We start from the raw sequence: 27,306 nt of genomic DNA on the forward strand, positions 1-27,306 counted from the left end.
TCTGCCTCCCTTGACACATGGCTTCCATCTTATTACCTACAATGGAAGATCGGACAACCGTCCACACATCCACATTCCAGCCAGTGGTAGGAAGCAAAGGGAGGCACAGAACCTAGCCCTTCCTTTTTAAATCATGAACTGAAAGTTGCATACATCACTTGCACTCACATTCCAATCACCAGAATTTAGCCATATACCATGCCCAGCCTTAAAGGAGAAGGCTAGGAAATGAAAGTTTTCAGTGAGGCAGTTTGTGCCCAGAGAAAACTCAGGTGTTCTACTATTAAAGACAGAATTGGAGAAGGGGTAATAGGACACAACCAAAGTCTCTGCTGCACAACATTGAAACAAATATTTCCAAAATCAATAGTTTCACTTATTCGGTTCGGTACACTGTGTTTTCCATTTTATTGTATTCTATTACAGTTTTAAAACTCTTGGTCATGACTCACTGATCATGACATTATAACTCACTATAGATGGTGACCCATAATTTGAAAAACATTGCTTTAAACCTGCTATGTCTAATCTGATAACCAGTAGCCACATGGGCTATTGAGCTTTTGAAATGTGGCTAGTCTAAATTAATATGTGTTGTAAGTGTAGAATTCACACCAGATTTCAAAGACTTGGTATGAAAAAAGAATTTAAAGTATCTCATTAACAATTTTTATATTGATTAAATGTTGAAATGATAATGTTCGGGCAATATTGAGGGAAGTAAATTATATTATTAAAATTAATGTAATCTGTTTCTTTCTGTTTTTCAATGTGGCTACTGGAAAATGTAAAATTACATAGGAGGCTCACCTTATATTTTTATTAGATCACACTGCCTTAAGCTCTAGATGCAAATGTTAAACTCCCTACGAATATTATTACTGGACTATCCCACAAGCACTTTCTAAAACTAGACTCTTTCTCTTCCCAACCCTCAGCCCTCTGTTCTCCTTCTCTTCCCACCCTGTTTCCTGTGTTTCACTCAACCAGTTAAAGGCAACGCAAGTCACTCAGTGACCAACCGGGAAAACTGAAAAGCACATTCTCCTTTACCCATCACATTCATGTATTCACTGTGTACTATAATTTTACCTCTTAAATATGATATAAATCTGTCAACCTCTATCCAATCTCATTATGAACACCCTAGCTCAAAATATCATCATTTCTCACCCATGTAATTGTGCAACTCCTACCCTGCCTCCTGGATTGCCTCCTTCCAATCAGTCTTCCAAATTTCAGTAAATGTGATCTTCCCAAGAAACAAATCTGGGGAAGTCACTTCACTGATTACTCCCCAAATACCCTAGTAGTACCAACAAGTTCCTTTTTTATTTGAAGCAAGCTTGCTTCACCACTTTTCTAAGTGTACAGGCATTTTCTTCATACCAAACACTTTTCATTTTACCAAATATTTCATGATGGTTTTTACCTCCTGTGCCTTTGTTTATGTCATTCCTTATGTGCTTAGAATGCACTTTTCATCTCCTACTTCCCTCTGGCTAACCACCACCCACACTCTAGAACTTGATTTACATTTTGCTTTACCTTAGATTTCCTTTCCAAGGCCCAGGTTTGAATTGTGTGTCCCTGTCCAGTGCTCCCAGAGCATCCTGAACTTCTCCAATAATAATGTCTGGCTACTGCATTTTTATTGCTTATTTGTCTGCTTTTACACCTGCAAGAATGTGCAATCTGTTTCTACATATTTGATCATTCCATCTCCATGATTTTGTATGATTCCTAGACCAACTAGGCTCAATAAACACTTAGAAAACAATCAAACAGTTGGATGAATGAATGGATGAATGGATGGGTGGATGGATGGACGGATGGATGGATGAATAAAATAGTTAATATGATTAAAGATTGAAGGGGAGTTGCACATTTAGAAGGCAGTAACAAAATGTGTTTGTATAGTAGATGGTAAAGGCAATTGGTATCTTTGTTAGGCACAGTAAGTCAAAGCTTGTTTTTGAGGTCCTGCTACTTCTCCTTTCATCTTTTCACTTCCTTAATAGAGGAAAATATTTCTATTATCATTCTTCTAGAACCTAGCTCTTTATCTGCAATCCAGTAATATCCCCAAGGTCAAAAAGCTATTCTTTTAACCCGATGTCTTTTCCATAGAGGACTGCTAAATTCTGAAACTGCTTCAACATTTGAGGTAGACATATCTGATGGAGGACTTGCAGGCAGACTGACTTGTAGTGAAATATCTATTTTGAGCCTGTCCTGTGTTGCTTAAATTATAGCTTCCCCTGCCAGCTATTCATGCAAGAGATGTGAGGAAAGCCATAAAAGGCACTATGGGGAAGTGGGAAGGAGGGAGTAAGAGAGAGAAGGGGTTGAAAAGCCGATTAGCTGCTTTACGGTAAAACCCAGGGAAAGTGAGCACTAATGGGAATGTGGATTTTATCCCTCCAGGAATCCTATTTAGCCCACCAGGAATTAACCTTGACTGTAATTAAGTCCCTGAGAGCAATGACCCTTTCAGAGAATGTTCAAAGACCTCTACTCTGTTTAGACACCTTGTGTGGGTGGAACTTCCTGTTTACACAGAGAACAGCATAAAGCTTAGTTGCTCTGAGGAATGTTTGGGACCAGACCAATTGCAGGGAGAAAGGCACAATACAGTCTGGTCTCCTCTGGTCCCTTCTCCCTACAGCATGGGGAAGAACAAACTTCTCCATCCAAGCCTTACTCTCCTTCTTCTGGTCTTCCTGCCTACAGATGCCTCAGTCTCTGGAATACCGTGAGTTTCACATAGAGCATAAACTTGAAGAGTCCTTTCCTTTATTTCAAATCCTCCTTATCATTCATTTGTCTTCCCTATGGAACTGTCACCTTCTTATCTTTAAGGTGTCTTCCAATGATGAGATTTTACAAATCTGGTTTATTCAGTCTTCACTTATTTTTAACCATTTTTCTCCAACTCTCTGGATCTCTGAATCTCTGAATCTCTAAATTCTCTGGGGATATACAAAGACTTTCTAAAGGGCATTGGAAATTGATACTTTTAAAGGAATCAATTTTCAGATCCTCACATTCATATTGATCTGCTTGAGACCATGCTATTTATCCTTTCTTACCTCCCCTTTCTTAATTTCCTATCTTTCACTTTAAAAGAGAAAGACAAACCTCCCTCAATCAGATTTTACTGTGGAACACTGTCCTGGAGTATAAAAATCTCTAGGGTGCCAAATAAAGGAGCAATTTGAAATACCGATGTTGATGTTGAGAAAGCAAAGGACTCTAATGACAGGAGAAAAAATCCTTTTGCAGATCTTGTGGTGACGAATTCTTTGTTTCAACAAAATTGAAGGAAGTTCTAAGGGAAATACCAGCTGATAAATAATTAGAAGCAATTCTTGATAATAGGGCACTGGGTGATCTTTGGCATGTAATGCAGAAGGAGTTACAAGAACTGGTAAAAATGATACAATTGTTTCATCTGTCATTTATTTACTTTTATGTGACCAATTTTTCATGGCACAAACCAAAAACAGCAACAGAGTTAATGTTAGACCTTATTTAATTCTTGCAATAAGGAATATCCATCCATGGATACATAAGAACAACTCTTCATTTTCATTAAAGATGTACTTCAAAAGTATTTTGATTTTATATATAATAAATATGAATCATAATTTGTAATATATTTATTTTGTTTTGATCAGTTGTATACTAGTAAGACTTTTGAAAACAATTCAATCCAGAAGAAAATGTTTAATGTTTACAACTTTAGGGTCACATTAAATTTAAAAGAAGAGTTAAAGTTAAATTTATATACCCACATATAATATTTCATATATATGTGTATATAACATATGCATGTGTGTGTATATATATATATGTATATAGATACACACATATATATATAAACAAAGAAGGAAGAGTGATCCATAAAATATTTTGAAGCATAGAAATGTTAGGACAAACTTCTGTGTGGTAAATGGCATGAAAATTCAAGTTCAAGGAGGAAAAGGGGGAAAGATGCTAAATTTCTGATCATTACAAAAAGAACATTTTGGTGTATTTTTTAAATAGATCATACTGGATATCTTATCAGTATGATATTTAAGATTCCATGGGAGATGTACAAAAAAGTAATGTAAGTTTTAATTTAAAATATCATCAAAAATAATATATTTTGCTATTGTTTAAACTTGTGATAAAAAAATAGATGTTTACTTGAATATATGTAAGGAGGGCATAGTGTCTAAAAATAGTTAGGAATTCTGTGAGCAAAAATGTTTGAAAACTCGAGTGTCAATAAAATTATATATGAGAGTATTGAGAAAGTTTCTGTTCTGTTCGTGAGGACCCCAGATTCAATCTCTAGAAGACCATTCTTGAGTAGACCGTTTTTGTCTACCCTGAGTTGAAAGGCAAATATTTAATATGCAAACATCCAGGGTTAGGTAACACACTAAGATTTCATTAGTTGCTTAACACACTGAGACTTTAAACTAAGGACTCTCTTTAAGCCTCAGAGTCCATATCTGTAAAGTGGAAAGCAAGAACTTGCCATTCCATTTTTACAGGCTTGTTTTATATTTATATATATATGTTCTGTAAGTGGATTGGTTTCTGTAGTGTTCCACATGAGAACTTGCTTGCTTTTTACAGCAACCCTAATGTAAAATAGATTTACAGCATAAATATATATAATTAGCATATTTTTATTTGAATTCAGATGCTCACAGATTGATATTTGGGTTCCTTAAAGTGAGGTATACCTGCAAATGTTAACCCCTTAAAGGCTCACTTCAAGTAAAATGTTCACTGCCATGGCACTGACGATGGAAAGGGGAGTACTTCTCATGCATGCCCTCCAACGGCAGAGATCAATTTCATGCTTATCAACATGTCTTCTCTTGGCATAGAACTAACGATAGTAACAAGAATTACGGCGGAAGAGAGTGCTGCTGATACTAATGCCTCGCCTCCTACACTCTCCTCTAACTGGATTCCCCCATCCCCAGGCACTACATGGTGCTGGTCCCCTCCCTGCTCCACACTGGGACCCCTGAGAAGGGCTGCCTCCTTCTGAGGCACCTGAATGAGACGGTGACCGTAAGCGCCTCCTTGGAGTCCCTCAGAGAGAACAGAAGCCTCTTTACTGATGTGGTGGCAGAGAAAGACTTATTCCACTGTGTCTCCTTCACTGTGAGTATGGCTGTTTGACTTAAAATACTTGTTTCTATTGGTCAGGAAGATAGGCAACCAGAATTCAGTCAAGATAAGACTTTGAGAGGCTGGCATGGACTTCAGGAAGGAATCTAAATGTAGCGACTAAGTGTAGAAATTAAGAAGCAATGCATGAATTTCCAATATAAATATTGGTAGACCAATATTTATAGAGATATTAAAATCAACTTAATGATTAGAGAAAATTCCTATTAGCCAGAAAAAAAAAAAAAAAGCAGTATGCACTAGACAAAGGGAAAATATGAGTTCTCCTGAAAATTAAAATGGAAAAAATACTAACAAAGAAAACTAGGCCAGTGTTTAACATAAGCCCCAGTAGTGGGCTGACAGGAACACATCACCCCATACTCTTTCTAAGAGTGAACTTGTAGAAATTACCATGAGTGACTATCCAATAGCTCTTCAGCGTTGTCCATATATAGAATCCTTACAGCATACAGCCAATAATATGTTGCAGTTTCCTTTCTCATAGCCTTAAGAGATGCTTCTACCATGCTCTTTTACCACATAACATCAGTTTGGTAAAGTTCAGTGTATAAGTGAATCAAAACTGTATTAGCGAGCTCGGGCGGTGGGAGGGGCGGCAGCGGCCCGGCAGCCCAGCTTCGCGAAGGCTCTGGGCGTGCGCGGCTCGCAGGCCCCCCAGCACGCGCCAGCCCCGCCGCCACCATGGCCAAGAGGAAGGTCAGCTCCGCCGAGGGGGCGGCGAAGCAGGAGCCCAAGAGGAGACTGGCGAGGCTGTCAGCGAAACCGGCTCCTGCAAAAGTGGAAACGAAGCCCAAAAAGCGGCAGGAAAGGATAAATCTTCAGACAAAAAAGTGCAAACAAAAAGGAAAAGGGGAGCAAAGGGAAAACAGGCCGAAGTGGCTAACCAAGAGACTAAAGAAGACTTACCTGCAGAAAACGGAGAAACTAAAAACGAGGAGAGCCCAGCCTCTGATGAAGCAGGAGAGAAAGAAGCCAAGTCTAATGAATATCACATACTTGGTCCTACAGTGGTCCCTGTCTCCCTTCTTGTACAATACAGAGGAATATTTTTATCAATTATTTTGTAAATGCAAGCTTTTTAGTAGCTTTAGAAACATTTTTAAAAAGGAGGGAATCCTACCTCATCCCATTTTTTAGGTGTAAATGCTTTTTTTTAAGAGGTGAAATCATTTGCTGGTTGTTTATTTTTTGGTACAACCAGAAAATAGTGGGATATTGAATGTGGCAGGCATTGTCTTGGGTGCCAGCTTAACATTCCATAGATGGGGGGATATTCTATATCCTATAATACAAAGCATACTAAATGGCAGTTTGGAGTCAGTTGTGCATTTAATGTCTTGAACACTTTAAATTACTTCTCTTCCCACGTTGTTTTTGGTAGAATTGTTTCCTAAAGCAAACCACTCACCCCTTGATCTTGGCTCTCCTGGTCAGACTTTTGTGCACTCTGTAACATCTTTGGTCGTGGTAGTCCAGTTCTTCTAGTAACTTTGTTAATGTGCTGTGAACGATTGACAGTTTGGGTATGTAGTGTATATGATATTAAATTGTGAATTAGTGGGACTTACGATGTAACAGCATATCAATATTTGAAGATATTGGTACTCGATAGCCTGTCAAGGAAAATTTGCCTCCAAATTTTAAGCTGGAAAGTCACTGGAATAACTGTTCAGAAAAGAATCACAACTACATGATTTTTTAGATTTTTGGTATGTATGTTAAGAATTGTGTACAAATTGAAATGTCTGTGTACTGATCCTCAAAACAACCAATAAAACATCTCAATTATGAAAGAAAAAAAAAAAACTGTATTAGCTGATTTGCAGCAACACGGATGGACCTGGAGATTATCATACTAAGTGAAGTAAGTCAGACAGAGAAAGACAAATATCACATGATATTGCTTATATGCAGAATCTAAAAAAATTGATACAAATGAACTTATTTACAAAACAGAAACAGACTCACAGACTTAGAGACAAACTTATGGTTATCAGGGGAAGGGTGGGGAGGAGGATAGATTGAGAGTTTGGGATTGACGTGTACACACTGCTATATTTAAAATAGATAACCAACAAGGACCTATTGTATAGCACAGGGAACTCTGCTCAATATCCTGTAATAACCTCAATGGGAAAAGAATTTGAAAAAGAATAGATACATGTATGTGTATAACTGAATCACCTTGCTGTACCCCCGAAACTAACACAACATTGTTAATCAACTCTACTCCAACATAAAATAAAAATTTAAAAATGAATAAATAAATAAAGCAAAAATATTTTTTAAAAACCTGTACTGGCTGATCTATAAGGAGATGTGAGTATCATTTATGACCTCTCTCACCGATGTATTTTCCTCCATCCTGTGTTCTGTCTTCCCATTTGTAAATGACAGAAGTCATTCTGTCTGTGAATTCCTGTCCGTGCCAAATTTCCCTGATGAGAATGAGAGAGTGAAATTAAGTAAAAGGGACAAGATCCCCAGGGAGAAGTGGGACAGGGACTCGAGGAGGAAACTTGGCAGATGAGCGGGTTCTCAGGATCTCTCCTATATTTCAGATCCCAAGAGCTCCATCCAATGAGGAGGTAATGTTCCTCACTATCCAAGTGAAAGGACCAACCCAAGAATTCAAGAAGCGGACCACAGTGCTGGTTAAAAATGAAGAGAGTCTGGTCTTTGTCCAGACAGACAAACCTATCTACAAACCAGAGCAGACAGGTACAAAAAGGCCTATGGTCAGGACAACTTCAAAAAAGAAAGATCTTCCTCCCCTGTGTATTCCCCAGTCAAAGGAATCCTGGTTCCTTTATAGTCTGTCTTACTAGCCTATAGGCCTGGCTTAAGGTTTCTGGGACTCATGAAAAATATTTCTGTTTCAGTGAAATTTCGTGTTGTCTTGTTGGATGAAAATTTTCACCCCCTGAATGAGTTGGTAAGTGTCCTAATATCGATCTAGAATTATTATTATCTATATAAACAGGCTGAGAGTTTGTTTCTGGTGTTGGGGGAGAACCAGGGAGAGGAAGAATCTGGTACTGATAGCAGTATTTTCTGGCATTGCCATAGTGCAAGATCCTCATTCAAAACAGTATTCTGGGTCCAGAGAGTAGCTGATTCTTTCTTGGTACTGATACTTAGTTGTCACACAAACTTACTCTTTAGAAAATTCTCAATTAGGCAAACTAGAAAGACACACTATATAATAAACCATCAAAAAACTTAGGTTTAAATGACTTCTCAAAGATTCAAACTTTTTCTAAACACAAAACCTCTCCTATAAAGGAAGGAGAGTGTAATCAATGTTTGTTCCTCAAGACTAACACTCTCAATTTTAATGTAGACAAGAAACCAAAGTCTTAATTTTTCTCTCCTAGGTCTAGTCCTCAACCACATTTTCTTATCTCAGAAAGAGGCAATTTTCAATGAAAAGCCAGGGACCCTGTTGACTATAGCCCCTCCGCCCCCAGCTTCCTTTTCCCCTCTTAAAAGTGTTCTCTTTCCCTTGCCATGGAGGTTGCAATTCCCTGCTGACCCTGATCAAAACCATCTTTGCTAGGGGGTGAAGAAGGGAAAGGGATGGGAGGGAAAGAAGCAACTCTTTTCTTCTAGCCCCTCAGGCAAAGGATTAAGGCATAATCCTTCGTCTCACCCACATCCATTTCATCAGAAAATCATGTTAGTTTAAAATATATCCAGACTATGTTTTACCACATGAATTGCTACGACCTTGTCCTGACCAGTATCACCTCTAAACAAGACTACTACAATAGCCTTGAAATTGGTCTCCTGGTTTCCACTTACACTCCTGTATCTAAAATCAAACACCTAACCCTTCACTCTATCAGCTTAACTCTGCTTTATTTTTATTTCTTGACATTTACCACTACCTCAAATCTATCTATCTATATCTCAAATATATATATCAAATATATGTATCTCAAATACATGTCAAACATATATATCTCAAATATATATCTATATATATCAAAAATATATATTTCATATATGTCTGTGTTTCTCATGTATCCATCCCTATTAGAATGTAAGCTCCATGAAAGCAGATCTGTTGTTCTTTTGTGCATTGCTGTATTCATAACACCTAGAATGATACACAGCACATGTTAGGCACTTAATAAATATTCGTTTTAAAAATGACTAAGCGTTGATAGTAGAGGAGCTATTCCCAGTCGTCCTTATTCTTAGAACTACCTAAGAATTCTGTGACCCACCTTAATATTTGGATCTGAACATTGTTACTTATAATTCCATTAGTGTTGATTTCTCAATCTGTAAAATGGCATAGCAAAGGAATGTTCTTCACTGGGATACTAAAAGCATTTAAGTAATATCAGTAAATACCATTCCTAATGAACGGCACATATGCATTTGTTGCTCACACCCAGTAAGTACTTAACATTACTTATTAATTGCTTGTAATGGATTAATCAAAAGTACTGTAAAACTTAATCTGGAATTTTTCTGTGTTTTACTACAGATAAAGTTATTCTGCATAAAGCTGTCTTGCTTATAAATCAGAACTGAGAATATTTGAGAACAATTCTAAACTCCTTTCTCTCTCTTTTGTCTTTCAGATTCCACTAGTATATATTGAGGTAAGCAACGTGAAACATTCCATAATTAGACACAAATAATAAACTTAGGGAAAATGTTCTTATTTGAGAGATTCTTAAAATATTTCAGAAACTTGTCATTAAGGGAGAAGCCTTCAAACTCATGTAACACTAGATGGTTCCAAGTCATCTCCCTTCCCCACCCCTCCCCACCTCTTTGTGGATAACATAGGAGTCCCCATAGATTTCCTTTATTGTCTCTCATGCTCTGGGCTCTTTTGTAAATTACAATTACTGTGTCCACAGGACCCCAAAGGAAATCGCATCATGCAATGGCAGAACCTCAAGGTAGAGAGTGGCCTCAAGCAGTTGACCTTTCCCCTCTCATCAGAGCCCTTTCAGGGCTCCTATAAGGTGGTGGTACAGAAGGAATCAGGTGAAATGGCAGAGCACCCCTTCACCGTGGAGGAATTTGGTATGGATTATGCAAAATCACGGAACGGTTTTTTCATATTTAAACTTCTAGGGCCTAGAATTTGAGTTTCTTTGGAATTACTTTCTATTTCCCATGGGTGAGATTAGGCTTGGAGTGGAACCAATTACTTCTAAATCCAATGAGGACCATCAATGATTTGTGAATAGGACATCATATAGCATTTTTTGTAGCAATTTTTAATCTTCAAAAAAAATGTAAAACATTCTTAGTCCAGTGGAGTCTCCCATAATTCATTAAGGTTACATTGACCCATCATAGTCCTTCAACCAGGATCTCCATTTGAGAGAAAAGTGGATATATTGGAGAAGAGGGCTACCTTTTCAGGGCCCTAAAATATGAGTAGAGAATTGTTATGAGAACCTGGAAATACCAATTCCCCAGAAGTTGAAAACCAATCACCAACTTCCTTTATCTCCAATCAACAGTGCTTCCTAAGTTTGAAGTGCAAGTAAGAGTGCCAAGGATAATCACCATCTTGGAAGAAGAGATGAATGTGTCAGTGTGTGGCCTGTGAGTTTATACTTTTAAAAAATCTTTGGTGAGGGGAATTATTTTAAGGAGACTCACCCTTTGGGATATTTTGACTAGCTTGTCTAGAAGCAGTGCAGCACAAATACCTTAAATACATGGGAGCATCCCCATCTCTAGAACTTTCCTCTCCTGTTGCTTTTCTATTTCCCTTCTTATTTTCTTTCATGTCCTTTCCAACATTATTATAACTATCATGGGGCAGGCAACTGTTCCTAGAGCTAAGCTACGCTAGTAGGATTGATTCTGAAAGTAATAAAGCTACTCGCACATGCACGTACACACATACACACACAAATGAAATAGTGTTGAAGGGTAGTGACTTTACCTTTACCAGGTTGTAAACTAAACTCAATCATCAACAGATCATTTACTTGACCTTGGATACACAGTGGAAAAATGGCTCAGATTCAGAATTTGTAGAGATAGGCATATTACAGAAATCTCGTCTAACTCATCTATCTACCTAAGGCATGTCACATACTTCTCTGAACTGCCATTGTCACTGATGAGAGTAGACATGATCTCACAGTCAGTCTTTTCCAACCTTGAAAATTCATGTTTCTAGGCTCTTATTCCTCCCATCTCCAGTAGCCCACAGTAGCAGTACAGAGAGAACAGGCAGAGTGAAGAAACCAGTCCTAAAGACCTTCAGCTGGGTCCCTGCCCCAGCACTATCTCAGAGTAAGGTCACCAAGCTCCTGATCCCACAGAGCTGGTGAACCAGTACTCTTGCAAATATAGATATAGAGGGTATTTTGAATAGGGAAGGAAACAAATACCCTCAAAACCACAGCAATTATCAATGACATATTTATGGCACAATCCCATTTTTGTAAAAAGTAAACAAGTAAAAGTCTACATGAACAGAGATGGCTACACATAGGAAGAGGATGATGGAAGGAGAGATACCATCATATTAATAGTTCATATTCCTAGGTAGAATTGAGAGCATTTATTTCTTGTCTTTGTTTTGTTTTGTTGGTATTGTTTTTTCTCTTAAGATCTGGTGTAGCTTTGGCAAAATAAAAATATTTTTTAAAAGATGAAACTGAAAATTAGAAATTAAGGGGAAAAAAAAGACATGGTAAGAGAAGACTGTAGTAAATTCCAGCACGTTGCACTGGAAATTTCTAAAAGAGAAGGTTCATTACTTAGTTTACTTGCCCTCAACACTATATGAGCCCTGCAGAAATTAGAGGGAAGCACAGAGTCTAAAAATATACTATAGCTAAAGGGAAAATATAAACAGGTAGAAAATGGGGGTGTTCAATGTCTGATTTGATCCATTTGGCAATGTTCTTATGACAGATACACATATGGGAAGCCTGTCCCAGGACGTGTGACTATAAACATGTGCAGAAAGTACAGTAACCCTTCTAACTGCTTTGGTGGAGAATCACGTGCTGTCTGTGAGAAGTTCAGTCAGCAGGTATGTGGGAAACTACTCCTAGGGATTAACAGCCCAGGCACTGTTGATGAGCAGTGAGTTACAACATGGTGGTAACTCAGGAAGAGACCAATCTGTAAGAGAATTCTATGCTAGCTATAGTCGTTTTTTAAAAATCAGTGACTTAGCACAATAGGAATTATTTCTTGTAATTGTCCGTGTGGGTATTCTTGGTGTACCAAGCACCCAGAATGATCGAAGTTGAACCATCTCCAGTACGTGGTATCTAAAGCCGCCTTGAGTATCCATCCAATTATGTAAAGGAAGGAGAAAAAAACATACACATCTTAACCACCTTGGCTGGGAAGGGTGTCAGTTTTTCTCTCTTTCTATGAGCAAGAGCTTGTCACATGGCCCCACCTAGATGGCAGGGAGCTGGGAAACACAGTCCCCAGATGGGCAGCCGCTTCCCAGCCACAGCTGTAAACTATGGAAGGGAAGCCAGGCTTCAGTGAAGAGTTAGCTGCCTGCTACAGTAAGATTACTCCCCAATTTTTAAGGCATTTCTTCATTTCTTCACCTCATTCACTCTGGGGAATATCAGATACTAAGGAATACACCTGTCAGTTATAAGCCAGAAACTGTTGTGAGATGTAATTATAATTAATCCCTAGAGAATATTTATTGTGTTCTCATCATACAAAATTCCTAGGTTATGTTGCCTCAAAAAAAAAAAAAAATCCCAGCAGATTAACTGACCACTGATTTGTCCAGTCTTATGTTTTTGTATTTTATTTCGTCCCCTCCTAGCTAAACAGCCAGGGCTGCTTCTCTCAGCAAGTAAAGACCAAGATCTTCCAAATGAAGAGACAAGAGTTTGAAATGAAAATTGAAGTGGAGGCCAAGATCCAAGAAGAAGGAACAGGTGTGTATACCTCATGGGTATGGGAGAAAGAACATGGACATGGATTTAGTTCCTTTGCCAAACAGTGAACTGAAAGGGAGGAAGTAGGATAAGTTCAGGGAGTGCATCCTTCCAAAAGAGAACTTATTTTTTCCTTCTTTTTCAGAGGTGGAATTAACAGGAAAAGGGACCACTGAAATAACAAGAACCATAACCAAACTCTCATTTGTGAAAGTAGACTCAGACGCTAGACGAGGGATTCCCTTCTTTGGGCAGGTGAGGTATTTTTCAATTCACAAATCAAACTGTACTCTCACCTAATACACACAACATATTCTGCTAAAACTATACCTGGTTAATATTATCTGTTGATTAATATAATCAAAGGTATAAAACCACATAAAATAGATTTGTTCCTCTGTAAATTTGTACATCAAATCTATAAAACCATTCTAAAGCACTATCAAAATTAGAAGGTTTTGGGAACAGCCCTGCGTGATGTCACTCAGTCTCTTTCCCATGGTTTACCAGGCAGTCTTAGATTTTTATATTTTTTCACAAGCGTCTCGAAATTCCTGATGGCCAATCACATTATCCTTCTGACATTAACTTGGTATGGAAATGGGTGAGTAGGTGGCTTTCATTTTTATTTTGAAATATAAAAGATTCTACTGTACCTAGTGTTTCTTTCATGGTATTATATATACATTTCTTTTTCAAGTATATTTTATTTTATTCAAGTATACTTATTCAAATATATTTATTTTATTTTAGCAAGTATATTTTAAAAACAGGACACAGAGGGGTAAAATACTGCTATTTAAAGTATACCCAGATTTTAAAGATATGAATTTTTTCTCTCAGATCTACAAAAGAATCTGCTACCGTTATTTTTCTGCTTACTGTTTTAAGCAGATGTGCTAATGGAGCTTTCGGACTCCAGAAGTCTGAGATGAGAGTTATATGTACCTCCATGTGTAATTACTGTGCATCCTGTTTTTAATGGAAATACTATAAGATGTCAGCTGTGGAGAGTGTAAAAGACAGAGGGACCAGGCTCCACAAAAGAGTAGTGGAATAAATTTTAGAATGTTTTGATTATGTTATGACAGCAAACATGTTCAGAAACTTTGGTCGCTTCCTAAAATGAAAGTTCACTTCTTTAAATTTCTCAGAAGTATATTGTCCTTTTTTGAGATTTTATTCCTGCTAAATAACTATCCTATTATCACAAGACTCTCTCACCAAAAGTGAAAGAATCAGAATTTTGTACCTATCCTGGTCTTCCTACATACAGCTGACATTTCATTAGCAAACTTAGATCTCGTTAATCAATTACAAATACTAATCCAAGTCTGCTGGTTGTGCTTCCTTCTACCAAAAGTAGCTTACACTGAGGAAAAAAAATCACCATCTTTAAAATCTGAACTGGACTACTCATCTTCTGTGTTCAATATTAGCAGTAATTTGACTTGAGGCCCTTATTTAATATTCTATGCTTCTTTTCAATTTTACATTTTTCAGATGGGAAGTACCTCATAAAATCTACCTACCTTCCAAAAGTTTGCAAATCTAGGGCAAGAAGCAGATATCATATATAAAACTAGAGGAGCACACAGGACAATATATTAGCAATTGCTAATATTAAACCTCAGAACACTAATCCGTAGAAAGGGAATGGTCTGCCATAAAATAAGTATTTGAGGCTCAACTAAATTTGACTAATGGGTTAAAAATTTTCATTATGGCTCCTGTGGTCTGTGACTCTCCAAAAGTTATATATAATATATAGAGTTTCCAAAATATCCACAGAATACATTTCTCAGGTCACCTCTATTATCTCCATCATTCTCCACCCCTTTACACTATTTTTCGTCTTAGGACTGATTACCACTAAATAAGTATATATTACGCATTTATTTAGCAGCTATCTCTTTTACTGGACCGTATGCTCTATGATGGAAGGAACTTTGTTTTGTTCACTGCTGTAGCCTCAATGCCTCGAACCATGTCTGACATATTGGACACACTCAATAAATATTTGTAATAAAATGAATATTTGGTGCCTATTGGATATTAGCCACGTAACTGATCCGCAGCTTTTAATCTTCAGGTGCGCCTAGCGGATGGAAAAGGTGTCCCTATACCAAATAAACTCATCTTCATCACAGCAGATGAAGCCCACTATGACTCCAACGCCACCACTGATGAGCACGGCCTGGTGCAGTTCTCCATCAACACCACCAGCATCACGGGCACCTCCCTCACTGTCAGGGTAAGTTTGGAGGGAAGTTACCAATGATGTGAAGTAGTCTTGGAAGAAAGGTTGCAACCGAAAAGTGATGGCATTTCCAAGTTGTGTTTAGTCTTAGGAACAAAAAATGAGAAACTAAAAACCAATTCAAGGTTAATTTTGAAAAAGTTTGTTAAAAGGAGGCAGTATAGTGTTGTGGCTAAAGTGGGGGTTCCACGTGTGCACCCCCGTGTGGCGACATGAATCGTGCAAACGCTGTGGGAAGCAGCGTGGCAGTCCCCCCAAATGAGAACTACCATATGATCCAGTATTCTAACTGCTGAGTATACCTTCAAAAGAATTAAAAACAGAATCTCAAAGGGATACTTGCACAGCCGTGTTCATAACAGCACTATTCACAGTAGCCAGGAGGTGGAAGCAACCCAAATATCCATCAACAGATGAACAGATAAACAGAATGTGGTATATATGTACAATGGAATAGTATTCAACCTTAAAAAGGAAGGAAATCCTGTCACAGGCTACAGTGTGGACGAACCTTGAAGACATTATGCTAAGTGAAACAGCCAGTCACAAAAAACAAATAGTGTATGACTCCACTTGCATGAGGTATCTAAAGTACTCAAAGCCATAGAAATAGAAAGTAGAATGGTGGTTGCCAGGGGTTGGGAAGAAGGAGAAATGAGGAGTTGGTATTTAATGGGGACAGTGTCTTAGTTTTGCAAGATGAAAGAATTCTGGAGATGGGCTGCATATTACTTAACACTACCAAACCGTACATTTTAAAACGGTTAAGATGGTAATTTATGTTGTGTTTTTTACCACAATTTTTTTAAGTGTAGGTTCCAGAATCAGATAAATTAGATTAAAATCCTGGCTCAACTCTATATTAAGAGCAAATAACTAAGAGTTGAGTATAGACTTCAACTACTTCACTAACTCAACTCTTGAACCAATGCTATTTACAGAAAGTGTTCTCAGACCCCTAAGGTTGCAATACTACACTTATTCATAATACCCATTTGAAACCCATCATAAATGAGGCATCTACTCTCTGAAATGCAATTCTTCCATTTCTGAGGATTAGTCTCCTCAGTGAGGTTTCATAGCTCCAGTGTCTCTGTCTGAATAGGTAAAGTGGCCAAAGAAATGTAAGCCAAGCTAATCAGAGCAAAGGATGCCTCCTTCTATGCTCTTCACAAATGTAAAACTCAATACCAACTCAAGGAGCCTCCGCCCTGTAAAGGCCTGCAATATAGATAAACAAAATAAGGGGCCCTCCTCTCTCACTTTTGAGTGTGGAGCACAAGATTTCTAGGTACTAGTTAAGGTAGGATACTAAACGAATGCAATGCCGTGAGCACACTGATTCTCTATGACACGTAACCTACAAGATGATATTGTTTTCCTAATTCATTAGGTCAAACACAAGGATCACAGTCCCTGTTACGGCTACCAGTGGCTGTCAGAAGAACATGAAGAAGCTTATCACACTGCTAACCTCGTATTCTCCCGAAGCAAGAGCTTTGTCCACCTTGAGCCCTTGCCTCGTGAACTGCCCTGCGGCCGAGCTCAGACAGTCCAAGCACATTATGTACTGAATGGACAGGTCCTGCAGGAGCTGAAGGAGCTCGTGTTCTATTACCTGGTGAGAAGGAAGGCCACTACTCTGACTCATCTGTTAACTCCTGTGTGGGCAAGGATTTATGAAGCTCTTTAGGCATCACTACTTTGACCTCTTATCCATGTTCCTTTTGAAAGTCTGACTTCTCTCAGGGCTAATTATTGCCAGCAGGGGCTCAATAAAACAAGCATATCACATAGAGAGCAAGACTTGGGGTCAGATCTCTGTCCGGCACATTAAATCCCTTTTCATTTCCTTTTTTGCAGGTAATGGCAAAGGGAGGCATTGTCCGATCTGGGACTCACGTACTGCCCGTGCACCAGGGAGACAGTGAGTATTTCCATAATTCCCCATTTCTGCCCTACTCAGTCACATGCAACCTTACGCTGCAGAAATACCAGGAATAGCTTCAAATAAAGAGAGAGAATTTTCATCTAACCCCAATAAAGAAGTTGAAAGGGGAAAGCAGTAATGTTTCTTTCTTTTTTTAAACCTTTTATCAAATATTTATTTTCTTTTCTTTCGGGTTATTCTGTTCAGATTATTTAAAGTGTTTGGTTGTTTCATAATTTATGCTTATTCCAAATTTTCAAACCATAAATAGTCATGGATCTCCTTCTCAAAATGACATTTCAAAATTGTTTTAGACAATGGAGAGAAGGTAAAACTTTGGAGTGTCTTCTATATGTTAGGTCTTGTGCTGAGTCATTTATATCTTTACATCATATTTCCCTTTTGAAGATAGTTATGATTTTATGAAGAGGTAAATTGGACTCTCCCCAGGAACAAATGTGGAACAATATAATCCTCTGAAGGTTTCACCTATCCTAAGGGAGTCTAAAAGTTCCCTTAAGAAAATTATCAGTGAACTACTCCTTTGTTGCTACTTTGTAGCAACACAGAAGCACTATAGTAGAGAAGTTTGATGCAACTTCTAACGATTCTATGTAGGCATCAAAAAATAAGTTGCAAAGGAGCTCAGTACTCCTCTTAAGAAGAAAGAATAGAATATTTGGTTCATAGAAAGTTAAAGAGGATATCAGGGTAAATACAATGTGTTAAACTCTTACTATTACATCTCGCAACTTCAAGTTCTATTTCCCTTCTCTAGTGTAAAGTCTAGATCAAATGGTAGCCAAATGGATGTCTCCACATCCTTAGATAGCATCAGAACTTTGTATAGATGAACTCAAGCTTAAAACTGGGGAGAAATCATTATGTGATTTTGAGAGAAGAGGGGGCTTTGATACGGTTTTTTTTTTTTAAAGCCAGGATTCTTAGAGATAGTCATCCATTTATTACATCTACTATTTCTTATATCTGTTACATCTACTAATAGAGTCATCAACCAGACCAGGCTCCTAAAATGACGTTGTACAGCAGAAAAGTGTTATTTCAGCCCTGAGCTGTCTAACCCATGACCACTTCCTCTCATTCTCTCTGGGCTCCAGTGAAAGGCCGTTTTCCCCTGTCAGTCCCCGTGGAGTCAGACATCGCTCCTGTCGCTAGGATGCTCATCTATGCCATTTTACCTGATGGGGAAGTGGTTGGGGACTCTGCAAAATATGAGGTCGAAAACTGTCTGGCCAACAAGGTGGGTGTTTTATATCATAAATTTTTCAACATTTAAAACTAGAAGTTACTATCACTATCAATTATTTTCTACATGCAAGCACTGGGGCCAAAAGGGTTAAATGAATTCCCCAGAGATTTTCAGCAAGGTGATGGCAGATCACACTAAGAAGCCATGTCAAGAGAAAAACAAATATCGTATATTAACACATATATGAAATCTAGAAAAATGGTACAGATAAACCTATTTGGGAATAGAGGGCAGGAACAGAGACACAGACATAGAGAACGGACATGTGGACAAGGAGGGGGGAAGGGAGGGTGGGATGAACTGGGAGATTGGGATTGACATATAAACAGTACCGTGTGTAAAACAGATAGCTGGTGAGAACCTGCTGTATAGCACAGGGAGCTCAGCTCGGTGCTCTGTGGTGACCTAGATGGGTGGGATGGGGGGGGCCCGTGGGAGGGAGGTTCAAGAGGGAGGAGATATATGTATACATATAGCTGATTCACTTCGTTGTACAGCAGAAACTAACACAACATTGTAAAGCAACTATACCCCAATTTAAGAAAAAAAAGAAGCCATCCATGTCACTTGACTCCTAGTGCAAAATTCTCATGCATTGTCTCTTACCATATGATACAGTTCAGAGTACCTTGTTCCCTTCTCTTATGATGAAATGTTGGGAAACATGTAACCAAGTTTATAAGACTACAAAAGGGCCAAAAGAAAAATACAAGAGCGTCTAGAACCATTTGCATTCTGCCCACAGTTAGTTAATGAACACCTCGCTATGTATCAAAGGTAAAAAATGGCATCTCCAACTTAATAACTTATAAAAATAGATACCATTATAATAGCTCAACTGATGAGAATCAGAGTGACAAAATAGGGAACCAAAGGCCTCAAGACTTACATGGTGCCAAACATCAACGAAGTCAAACAAAGTGATTATGCATTGAATTTGCGGAGCACCCAGGAAATGCTGGTGAATGCATGGGTAACTCAGGAAATTTGTTTTTCTGACTTTGTCCCCAATTCCACAGGTGGGTTTGAACTTCAGCCCAGCACAGAGTCTCCCAGCCTCCCACGCCCACCTGAAAGTCACCGCTTCCCCTCAGTCCCTCTGCGCCCTCCGCGCCGTGGACCAAAGTGTGCTGCTCATGAGTCCCGAGGCCGAGCTCTCCGCGGCCACGGTGAGTCCCGTCAGCCCCAGGGGACTCAGAGCAAGGAGAAACCCTGAGTGGGATAGAATCTATTAAAGTTATATTTATCTAGGAGTTAATAGTTTTGAGCTCTTTCATGTGCACTTTTTTTTGGTGAGGAAGATACTACATATGAATATAAATATAAATCATGCACCATCCAAAATCCCTGAAATCCTAGAGCTCTATGAAACCAATAGTAGGCATTTTCAAACTAGTTTTAATATTTCAAAAAGTCTAACAGAAGTGGTACATATACCTGCACTTAGACTGCACAGGCTAAGTGAAATATCAAATTTCTTTTAATAAGAATTGTATCAGTTGAAACACTGCATGCCCAAGATGAACACAATTTCTGAAGGAAGATCTGTATTGTCTCTGATTAATAAAAATTAGGAAAAATTAATTACTATGTGATAAACGACATTAATAAATGAAACCTTTTAAAATACTGGGTTAATAGGAAAAATAGCAAAAGGGTATGCTTAGTATAACAACAGGAAACTACTTAATGTGTCCTAATAGTAGTTTGCCCATTACTTCAAATTTTCAATGAGGCCAATTGGAATAACCTCTTACTGAAGATTTTTTCACTATCAAAATTTTATAAAGGGAAAGTTATGTTTTTAATTCCCTACAAGAAAAACTTATAAGAAAAGATCTCTTACTTTTTGGTCCTTCCAATGGTATTTAATTAAAAATATTAGAATACTTCTAAAGGAGATATTAAGTGCATAGTGGAAGCAAGGGAATATGTGGAACGATAACATTAATGTTTTATGTTTGTATAACATAATTTTATAGTTCTCAAAGTTTTTTTTAATGATAACAATCCTAGTGGATAGATAAGGCAGAAAATTCTATTAGTTTGTTAATAATAAAGCAGAAGCTTTCATGTATCTAGGAGTAGACCTGGGTTAGAACAAGGGTTCCTCTCAATCTTTGATAATGTTTCACTGATGAAACGCTTGCACCTAGTAGCATAAGTCATTCATTCAACACATAATTATTTAGTGCCTACTGTGTTCTGGGTGTGTGTACCGTGCGCCTAAATTCTGGGGATCTCATAGTGAACTACTAGAAAGACAAAAATCCATGCACTCACGGAACTTACATTTTCATAGGTGAGACAGACAATAATTATGTGATATGCTTTGGAGAAAAATAAAGCAGAGGGAGGAGATGGAGAGTGCTAAGAAGGAGCTGCCTTTGAGAAAGTGCTTCATTTCACTGTGCTACTCACTTTGCTAATCTATTCTTATCAAACAATTTTGAACTCCTATAAATATAAAACACCTACAGGATTTTTATGTTTGTCTTATTCTTCCCGTTGAAGTGAATTGGAAAGTATCATTTTCAGTATTCTACAGTTAAAGTTTTATGTATTTTATAAAGATATGGAGCATTTAGTTCCCATGAATAATACTAAGAAAATACTGTCCTGACCTATACAGAGGATACATGCTTATCCATGTGCCTGTTTAGAACATGTTGTCCATTTACTTTGTTAAACACTGAGTCAGTTGCTAACCACCAGATAGAGACGAAACTATTACCTAATTCTGTCATCCTGAAGCGTTGCACAATGTCTCAAATATAGCAAACCTCAATTTCTCTTAATTAAGTTTTATTTCATTCCAGCATAGAGTCTAGGGTTTGCCTCTGAATTGTGTAACAAAAGATTATGATCCTGAGTGCTTAGATAGGAATGTTTTAATTGTTTTTTTCCCTAAAATTGTTAAACGTTTTCAAAATCATCTTCTCTGTAAATTATCTAGGCAACGGAGCCACTCAAAGAAAGTCTGGTAGTGATTATTCTTTTCTTGTCTCCTTGCACTTAAGAAAAATAAGCCACAAGTAAGTTTCTCCTTTTGCCCTTTGCATTTGTACAGGTTTATAACCTGCTACCAGTAAAGGACCTCAGCGGTTTCCCTGAGCGTTTAAATCAACAGAAGGAAGACAATGAAGACTGCATCAGTCACCATAATATCTATATCAATGGGATCATGTATTCCCCAGTATCAAATACAAATGAAAAAGATATGTATAGCTTCCTAAAGGTAAGTCCGTTATATTGCTGATGGTCAGTTCTTAAGGTTCACAAAATATTATATATGGAAAAATATATTTATTTTAATGCTTCCATATTATAGTTGAGGGTAATGGGACATAGAGAGGTCAAGTGACTTCTCCAAGGTCACTAATAGTAGCAGATCTACTAATAACAACAGAGCCAGGACTGGAACTTTTGGGATTATTAAGCAAGTTTTTTTTTCTTCATTCATTTCATTCATTTATAAATATTACACATGTAAAATAATTACTGTTGAAAAAGGTTTAAAAACAGAATGAAATTATCTCTATATCAATTTCCTTTCTACTCATGTGAACATTAAAAGTTTAATATTAGGGAGGGCATATCTGTACGTGTATGGCTGATTCATTTTGTTGTGCAGTGGAGGCTAACACAACATTGTAAAGCAACCATACTCCAATTAAAGTTTTTAAAAAATGGTCAAATATCAGTAATTTCATATGGTTCTACCTGACTAGAATCATTAGACAGCTGAAAAACTGTAATATTTACACATCAAGTGAAACAATGCAAGCCTTTGTATTCCAAAGAAAAAAGTCTTTGCAGGAGAGAATGACCTCAGCTACTCTGAAATGTGCTTAAACCACACATACTCAGCACCAGGGCTTATGGCGCTAGCTTCCCATGATTAAGGATGCTAGTGGTGAGGCTCAAAAGTTGGATTCTGACTGAGCTTCCTCAGTGCACAGTAAAGACGGGTGTTAGAGCGGGTGTTAGAGTAACAGTTACAGGTAACGCTGGGGTGACAAGAGGCAGGGACACTGTTTGAAAGAAACAACTTCCAAATCCAAAAACACAAAAAAGGTTAATATTAAGCTAGTTGGATTGTTTGTTAAATTCAATGAAAACAAGTATGTGTATATACATATTTTATGATATTTGTGTACTGATTAGGTTGTGATTTCCTTTACAGGATATGGGCTTAAAGGTATTCACCAACTCAAAAATTCATAAACCCAAAATATGTCCACAGCCCCAACAATATAAAATACAGTCATCTCAAAGACTGTTATCTTCTCCAGGTAAGAAATTAAGAAAAATTAATTGCCTAATATATTGAACCAAATAAACTAATTCTTTAAAAAAGATAAAATGTGATGAAATTAATTAAAAAGGACTTGTGATTCCAGACATAGAGAACAGACTTGTGGTTGCCAAGGGGGAGGGAAGAGTGGAGAAGGGATGGAGTGGGAGTTTGGGATTGGTAGATACAAACTATTACATTTAGAATGGATAAACAACAAGGTCCTACTGTATAGCACAGGAAACTATATCCAATCTCCTGAGATAAACCATAATGGAAAAGAATATAAAAAGGAATGTATATATGTGTATAACTGAGTCACTTTGCTGTACAGCAGAAATTAACACAACATTGTAAATCAACTATACTTCAATTTAAAAAAAAAGAACTTGTGGTTTAGATATATTAAGGTTCTTGCTCAAGGTCACATAGTGATACAAATCAAAAAATTCTGTTTGTGTCCAGTCCCACGTATGCAGCTGGAAAGAACACAAGGCAGGCTGTAAAAAGCATTATAAGACAGGTGCAGATATGAAGAATAAAAGAAAGGATTGATTCTGATTGAGGAATCAAGAAGTCATTCATATAGAATCTGCTTCTAGTAAATGGAGATGTGTGAGTTTTAAAAGGGAAGGGAAAGTTTCCAGGCATAGGATAATGTAAACAGAAACAGAAATGTTCACAAATTGGGACTATATTCTCACCAGTCAAGAAAAGAAGCTCTTTAACTTCCCCAAAACATCAGCTAATATCCATATTGAAATCACACTCATCTGTCAAAGATATGGGCTACTTCTTTGATGAATCATATAGTAATCAATCATTTATTTATTTATGGTCTGATACTGTCAAATCATGGTTGAATATAGGTTGGGTACAAACAAAAGTTTGTCAAAAATCAAGGTAAACATTCAGTGAGAATCAAATGGCTACACGGAATTTAAACAAAGATCATTGTATATTTTTATTAGTATTTATAAATTATATCCTTTAATCCTTTATCAATAAGATTTGTAGTAAATTTATGTATGAACAAGTGTATAGATGCACAAGATTTGTCCCAGTGAGCCGGTTGTTAAATATTTACAGAAGGTAAATAGGGTGAGAGATCCTAACTCTTATCTTCTGACACATTTGGGAATAAAGAGCTTTTTAAATTCTTGATCCTCTCACTCCTACAAACGGTTTCTCAAAGCCACTGTCAAAATGTCTGGGTATGATTTTTCTTTGCTCCCGCAGAGGTGCAGACCAAATCCTGACCTCAAGTCACAGCACTCACCACTTAGCACAGTGCGCAGGAGTTGCAGAGCCTCCTTTCTGCCTCTAGGTCTCTTTCACAGGCAATCCAAGACTCTTTCTGCCTCTAGGTCTCACTGTTCTCTGATTGTGATTCTCTTCCCCCAGCTCACTCCTAGCTCACTGTAATGCTTCAGAATTCATCTAAAAATACCACCTCCTCCAAGAAGCTTTCCCTTAATACCCAAGTGTCCTCTCCTGGTTCCTACCTATTTCATCACCCTATTTCTTTTGTAGCACTTACTACAATCTCTCATAAGCCTTATCTTTATATTTATTGTTTCTGTCTCCTCCGCAGTCGTAGCTGAAATGGGAAGAGGTCATGAACTTATGCATATAATACATGTTTCAGAGCCTCCCACAGAGACTGTGCGAAAGTACTTCCCTGAGACATGGATCTGGGATTTGGTGGCAGTAGAGTAAGTAACTTCTTTCATATATAAGATGCAACAATATAGATTCCTCACAATTTTCCATTTTTAGCTAGTTTTTCAATATCCAAGTATATCTTTTGGACACATTGCTGTGTTCAGGAGAGGTTTAGTATAATACTTCTGTTATGAAATCTCACTAATCTAATTGTATCAGAAATTTTGCACAACTGTCATTCTAAGATTTCCAGAAAATGAGCGTAAGGACTAAATATAACCAAGCACTGCACAGATTCACACCTGTAAGAGATCCTTCATTGCTCGGCAGTCCTGAGTTAAGCACAGGGTCAGTCAAGCCAGCTCTACACAGTAGTAGTAGAATTTAAAATTATAAACCTTCCCTCAGTGGAACAGTATTTTAGAGAAAAAAATTTAATAACAATCTAAAACTACATATTTATCACTATATTGTCTATAATAGATTATACTACAACTACATGTCTAAGGAGAGACTGATATAGACTAGAATTGAAAACAGAGTTGGAAAAAAGGGACTTATACATTCCCATTTCAAGCCTTGATTATACTCTCCATTATTGGTATTTCTACTAAGTGCATTCAAGTCATGACAATAGAATCATTTATGTAGGGGTTCTCTTCCTAGAAAGGATTTACAGGCATACCTCAGAGATATTACAGGTTCAGTTCCAGGTACTCCAATAAAGCGAATATCACAATAAAGTGAGTCACATGAATTTTTTAGTTTCCCAGGGCATATAAAAGTTATGTTTACACTATACTGTAGTCTATTAAGTGTATAATAGCATTATGTCTTTAAAAATGTAAAGACTTTAATCAAAAATACTTTATTGCTATAAAATGCTAACCTTCATCTAAGCCTTCAGCAAGGCATAATTTTTTTGCTGGTGGAAGGTCTTGACTTGATGCTGATGGCTGCTCACTGATCAGTATGGTGGCTGCTGAAGGTTGGGATGGGGCTGTTCCTTAAAACAAGACAGCAGTGAAGTGTGCCACGTCAATTGACTCCTCCTTTCACAAACGATTTCTCTGTAACATGCAATGGTGTTTGATAGCATTTTACCCACAGTAGAACTTCTTTCAGAATTGGAGGCAATCCTCTCAAACTCTGCCACTGCTTTGGCAACTAAGTTTTTGTAATATTCTAAATCCTTTGTTGTCATTTCAACAATCTTCCACAGGAGTAGCTTCCATCTCAAGAAACCACTTTCTTTGCTCATCCATAAGAAGCAACTCCTCATCCATTCAAGTTTTAACAGGAGATGGCAGCAATTCAGTCACATCTTCACGCTCCATTTCTAATTCTGGTTCTCTTGCTGTTTCCACCACATCTGCGGTTACTTCCTCCACTGAAGTCTTAACCCCTCAAAGTCATCCATGAGGGTTGGAATCCACTTCTTTCAAACTCCTGTTAATGTTAATATTCTGACCTTTTCCTATGAATCAAGAATGTTCTTAATGGCATCTAGAACAGTGAATCCTTTCCAGAAGGTTTTCAATTGACTTTGCCCAGATCCATCAGAGCAATGACCATATATGGCAGCTATAGCCTTACAAAATGTATTTCTTAAAGAATAAGACTTGAAAGTCAAAATTACTTCTTGATCCATGGGCTTCAGAATGGCTATTGTGTTAGCAGGCATGAAGACAACATCAATCTTATGGTGCATCTCCATCAGAGCTCTTGGGAGACCAGGTGCATTGTCAATGAGCAGCAGTATTTTGAAAGGAATCTTTTTTCCTAAGCAGTAGGTCTCAACAATGGGCTTAAAATATTCAGTAAACCATGTTGTAAACAGATGTGCTGTCACAAAGCCTGTAGCTTTGTTGTTCCATTTATAGAGCACAGGCAGAGTAGATTTAGCCTAATTCTGAAGGGCCCCAAGATTTTCGGAATGATAAATGAGCACTGGCTTCAACTTCAAGTCACCAGCTGCATTAGCCCCTAACTAGAGAGTCTGCCTGTCCTTTGAAGCTTTGAAGTCAGACATTAACTTCTCCTCTCCAGCTATGAAAGTCCTAGATGGCATCTTCTTCCAATATAAGGCTGTTTCATCTACATTTAACATCTGTTATTTAGTGTAGTCACCTTCACTAATTATCTTCTGGATAATTTGCTGCAGCTTCTACATCAGCACTTACTACTTCACCTTGAGCTTTTATGTTATAGAGATGGCTTCTTTCCTTAAGCCTTATGAACCATTCTTTGCTAGCTTCAAACTCTTCTTCTGCAGCTTCCTCACCTCTCTCACCCTGCACAGAATTGAAGAGAGTTATGACCTTGCTCTGGATTAGGCTTTGGCTTCAGGGGATATTGTGGCTGGTCTGATCTTCTATCCAGACCACTCAAATTTTCTCCATATCGGCAATGAGGCTGTTATGCTATCTTATCATTCAAGTGTTTACTCAAGTATCACTTTTAATTTCCTTCAAGAACTTTCCTTTGCATTCATAACTTGGCTAACTGTTTGGTGCAAGAGGCCTAGCTTCCAGCCTATCTCAGCTTTCAACATGCCTTCACCACAAAGCTTAATAATTTCTAGCTTTTGATTTAAAGTGAGAAGTGTGCAATTCTTCCTTTCACTTGAATGCTTAGAGGCCATCGTAGGGTTGTTAAGTGGCCTAATTTCAATATTGTTGTGTCTCAGGGACTAGGGAAGCTCAAGAAGAGGAAGAGGGACAGGGGAATGGCTGGTCAGTGGAGCAGTCAGAACACACACAACATTTA

General features: G+C 37.8%; 1 protein-coding gene and 1 pseudogene across 1 annotated transcript in view; both read left to right on the forward strand.

Annotated features, from left to right (window-relative positions):
• The first annotated feature begins 2,610 nt into the window (after positions 1–2,610).
• A2M (alpha-2-macroglobulin) overlaps positions 2,611–27,306 on the forward strand; it is a 40,080-nt gene continuing 15,384 nt past the window's right edge. The window contains exons 1-18 of the mRNA XM_061205536.1: positions 2,611–2,755; positions 4,989–5,172; positions 7,764–7,923; positions 8,085–8,137; positions 9,798–9,818; positions 10,083–10,251; positions 10,698–10,782; positions 12,112–12,232; positions 13,001–13,115; positions 13,261–13,370; positions 15,208–15,369; positions 16,769–16,996; positions 17,239–17,302; positions 18,424–18,566; positions 19,595–19,744; positions 21,646–21,813; positions 22,762–22,870; positions 24,467–24,587. Coding sequence (XP_061061519.1) covers positions 2,670–2,755; positions 4,989–5,172; positions 7,764–7,923; positions 8,085–8,137; positions 9,798–9,818; positions 10,083–10,251; positions 10,698–10,782; positions 12,112–12,232; positions 13,001–13,115; positions 13,261–13,370; positions 15,208–15,369; positions 16,769–16,996; positions 17,239–17,302; positions 18,424–18,566; positions 19,595–19,744; positions 21,646–21,813; positions 22,762–22,870; positions 24,467–24,587 — 2,249 coding nt within the window. The 5' untranslated portion in view covers positions 2,611–2,669. The remainder of the gene's footprint in view (positions 2,756–4,988; positions 5,173–7,763; positions 7,924–8,084; positions 8,138–9,797; positions 9,819–10,082; positions 10,252–10,697; positions 10,783–12,111; positions 12,233–13,000; positions 13,116–13,260; positions 13,371–15,207; positions 15,370–16,768; positions 16,997–17,238; positions 17,303–18,423; positions 18,567–19,594; positions 19,745–21,645; positions 21,814–22,761; positions 22,871–24,466; positions 24,588–27,306) is intronic.
• LOC133101005 (non-histone chromosomal protein HMG-14-like) lies at positions 5,884–6,269 on the forward strand (annotated as a pseudogene).

Source organism: Eubalaena glacialis, chromosome 11 (genome assembly GCF_028564815.1).
Source record: "Eubalaena glacialis isolate mEubGla1 chromosome 11, mEubGla1.1.hap2.+ XY, whole genome shotgun sequence".
NCBI classification, from domain to species: Eukaryota; Metazoa; Chordata; class Mammalia; order Artiodactyla; family Balaenidae; genus Eubalaena; species Eubalaena glacialis.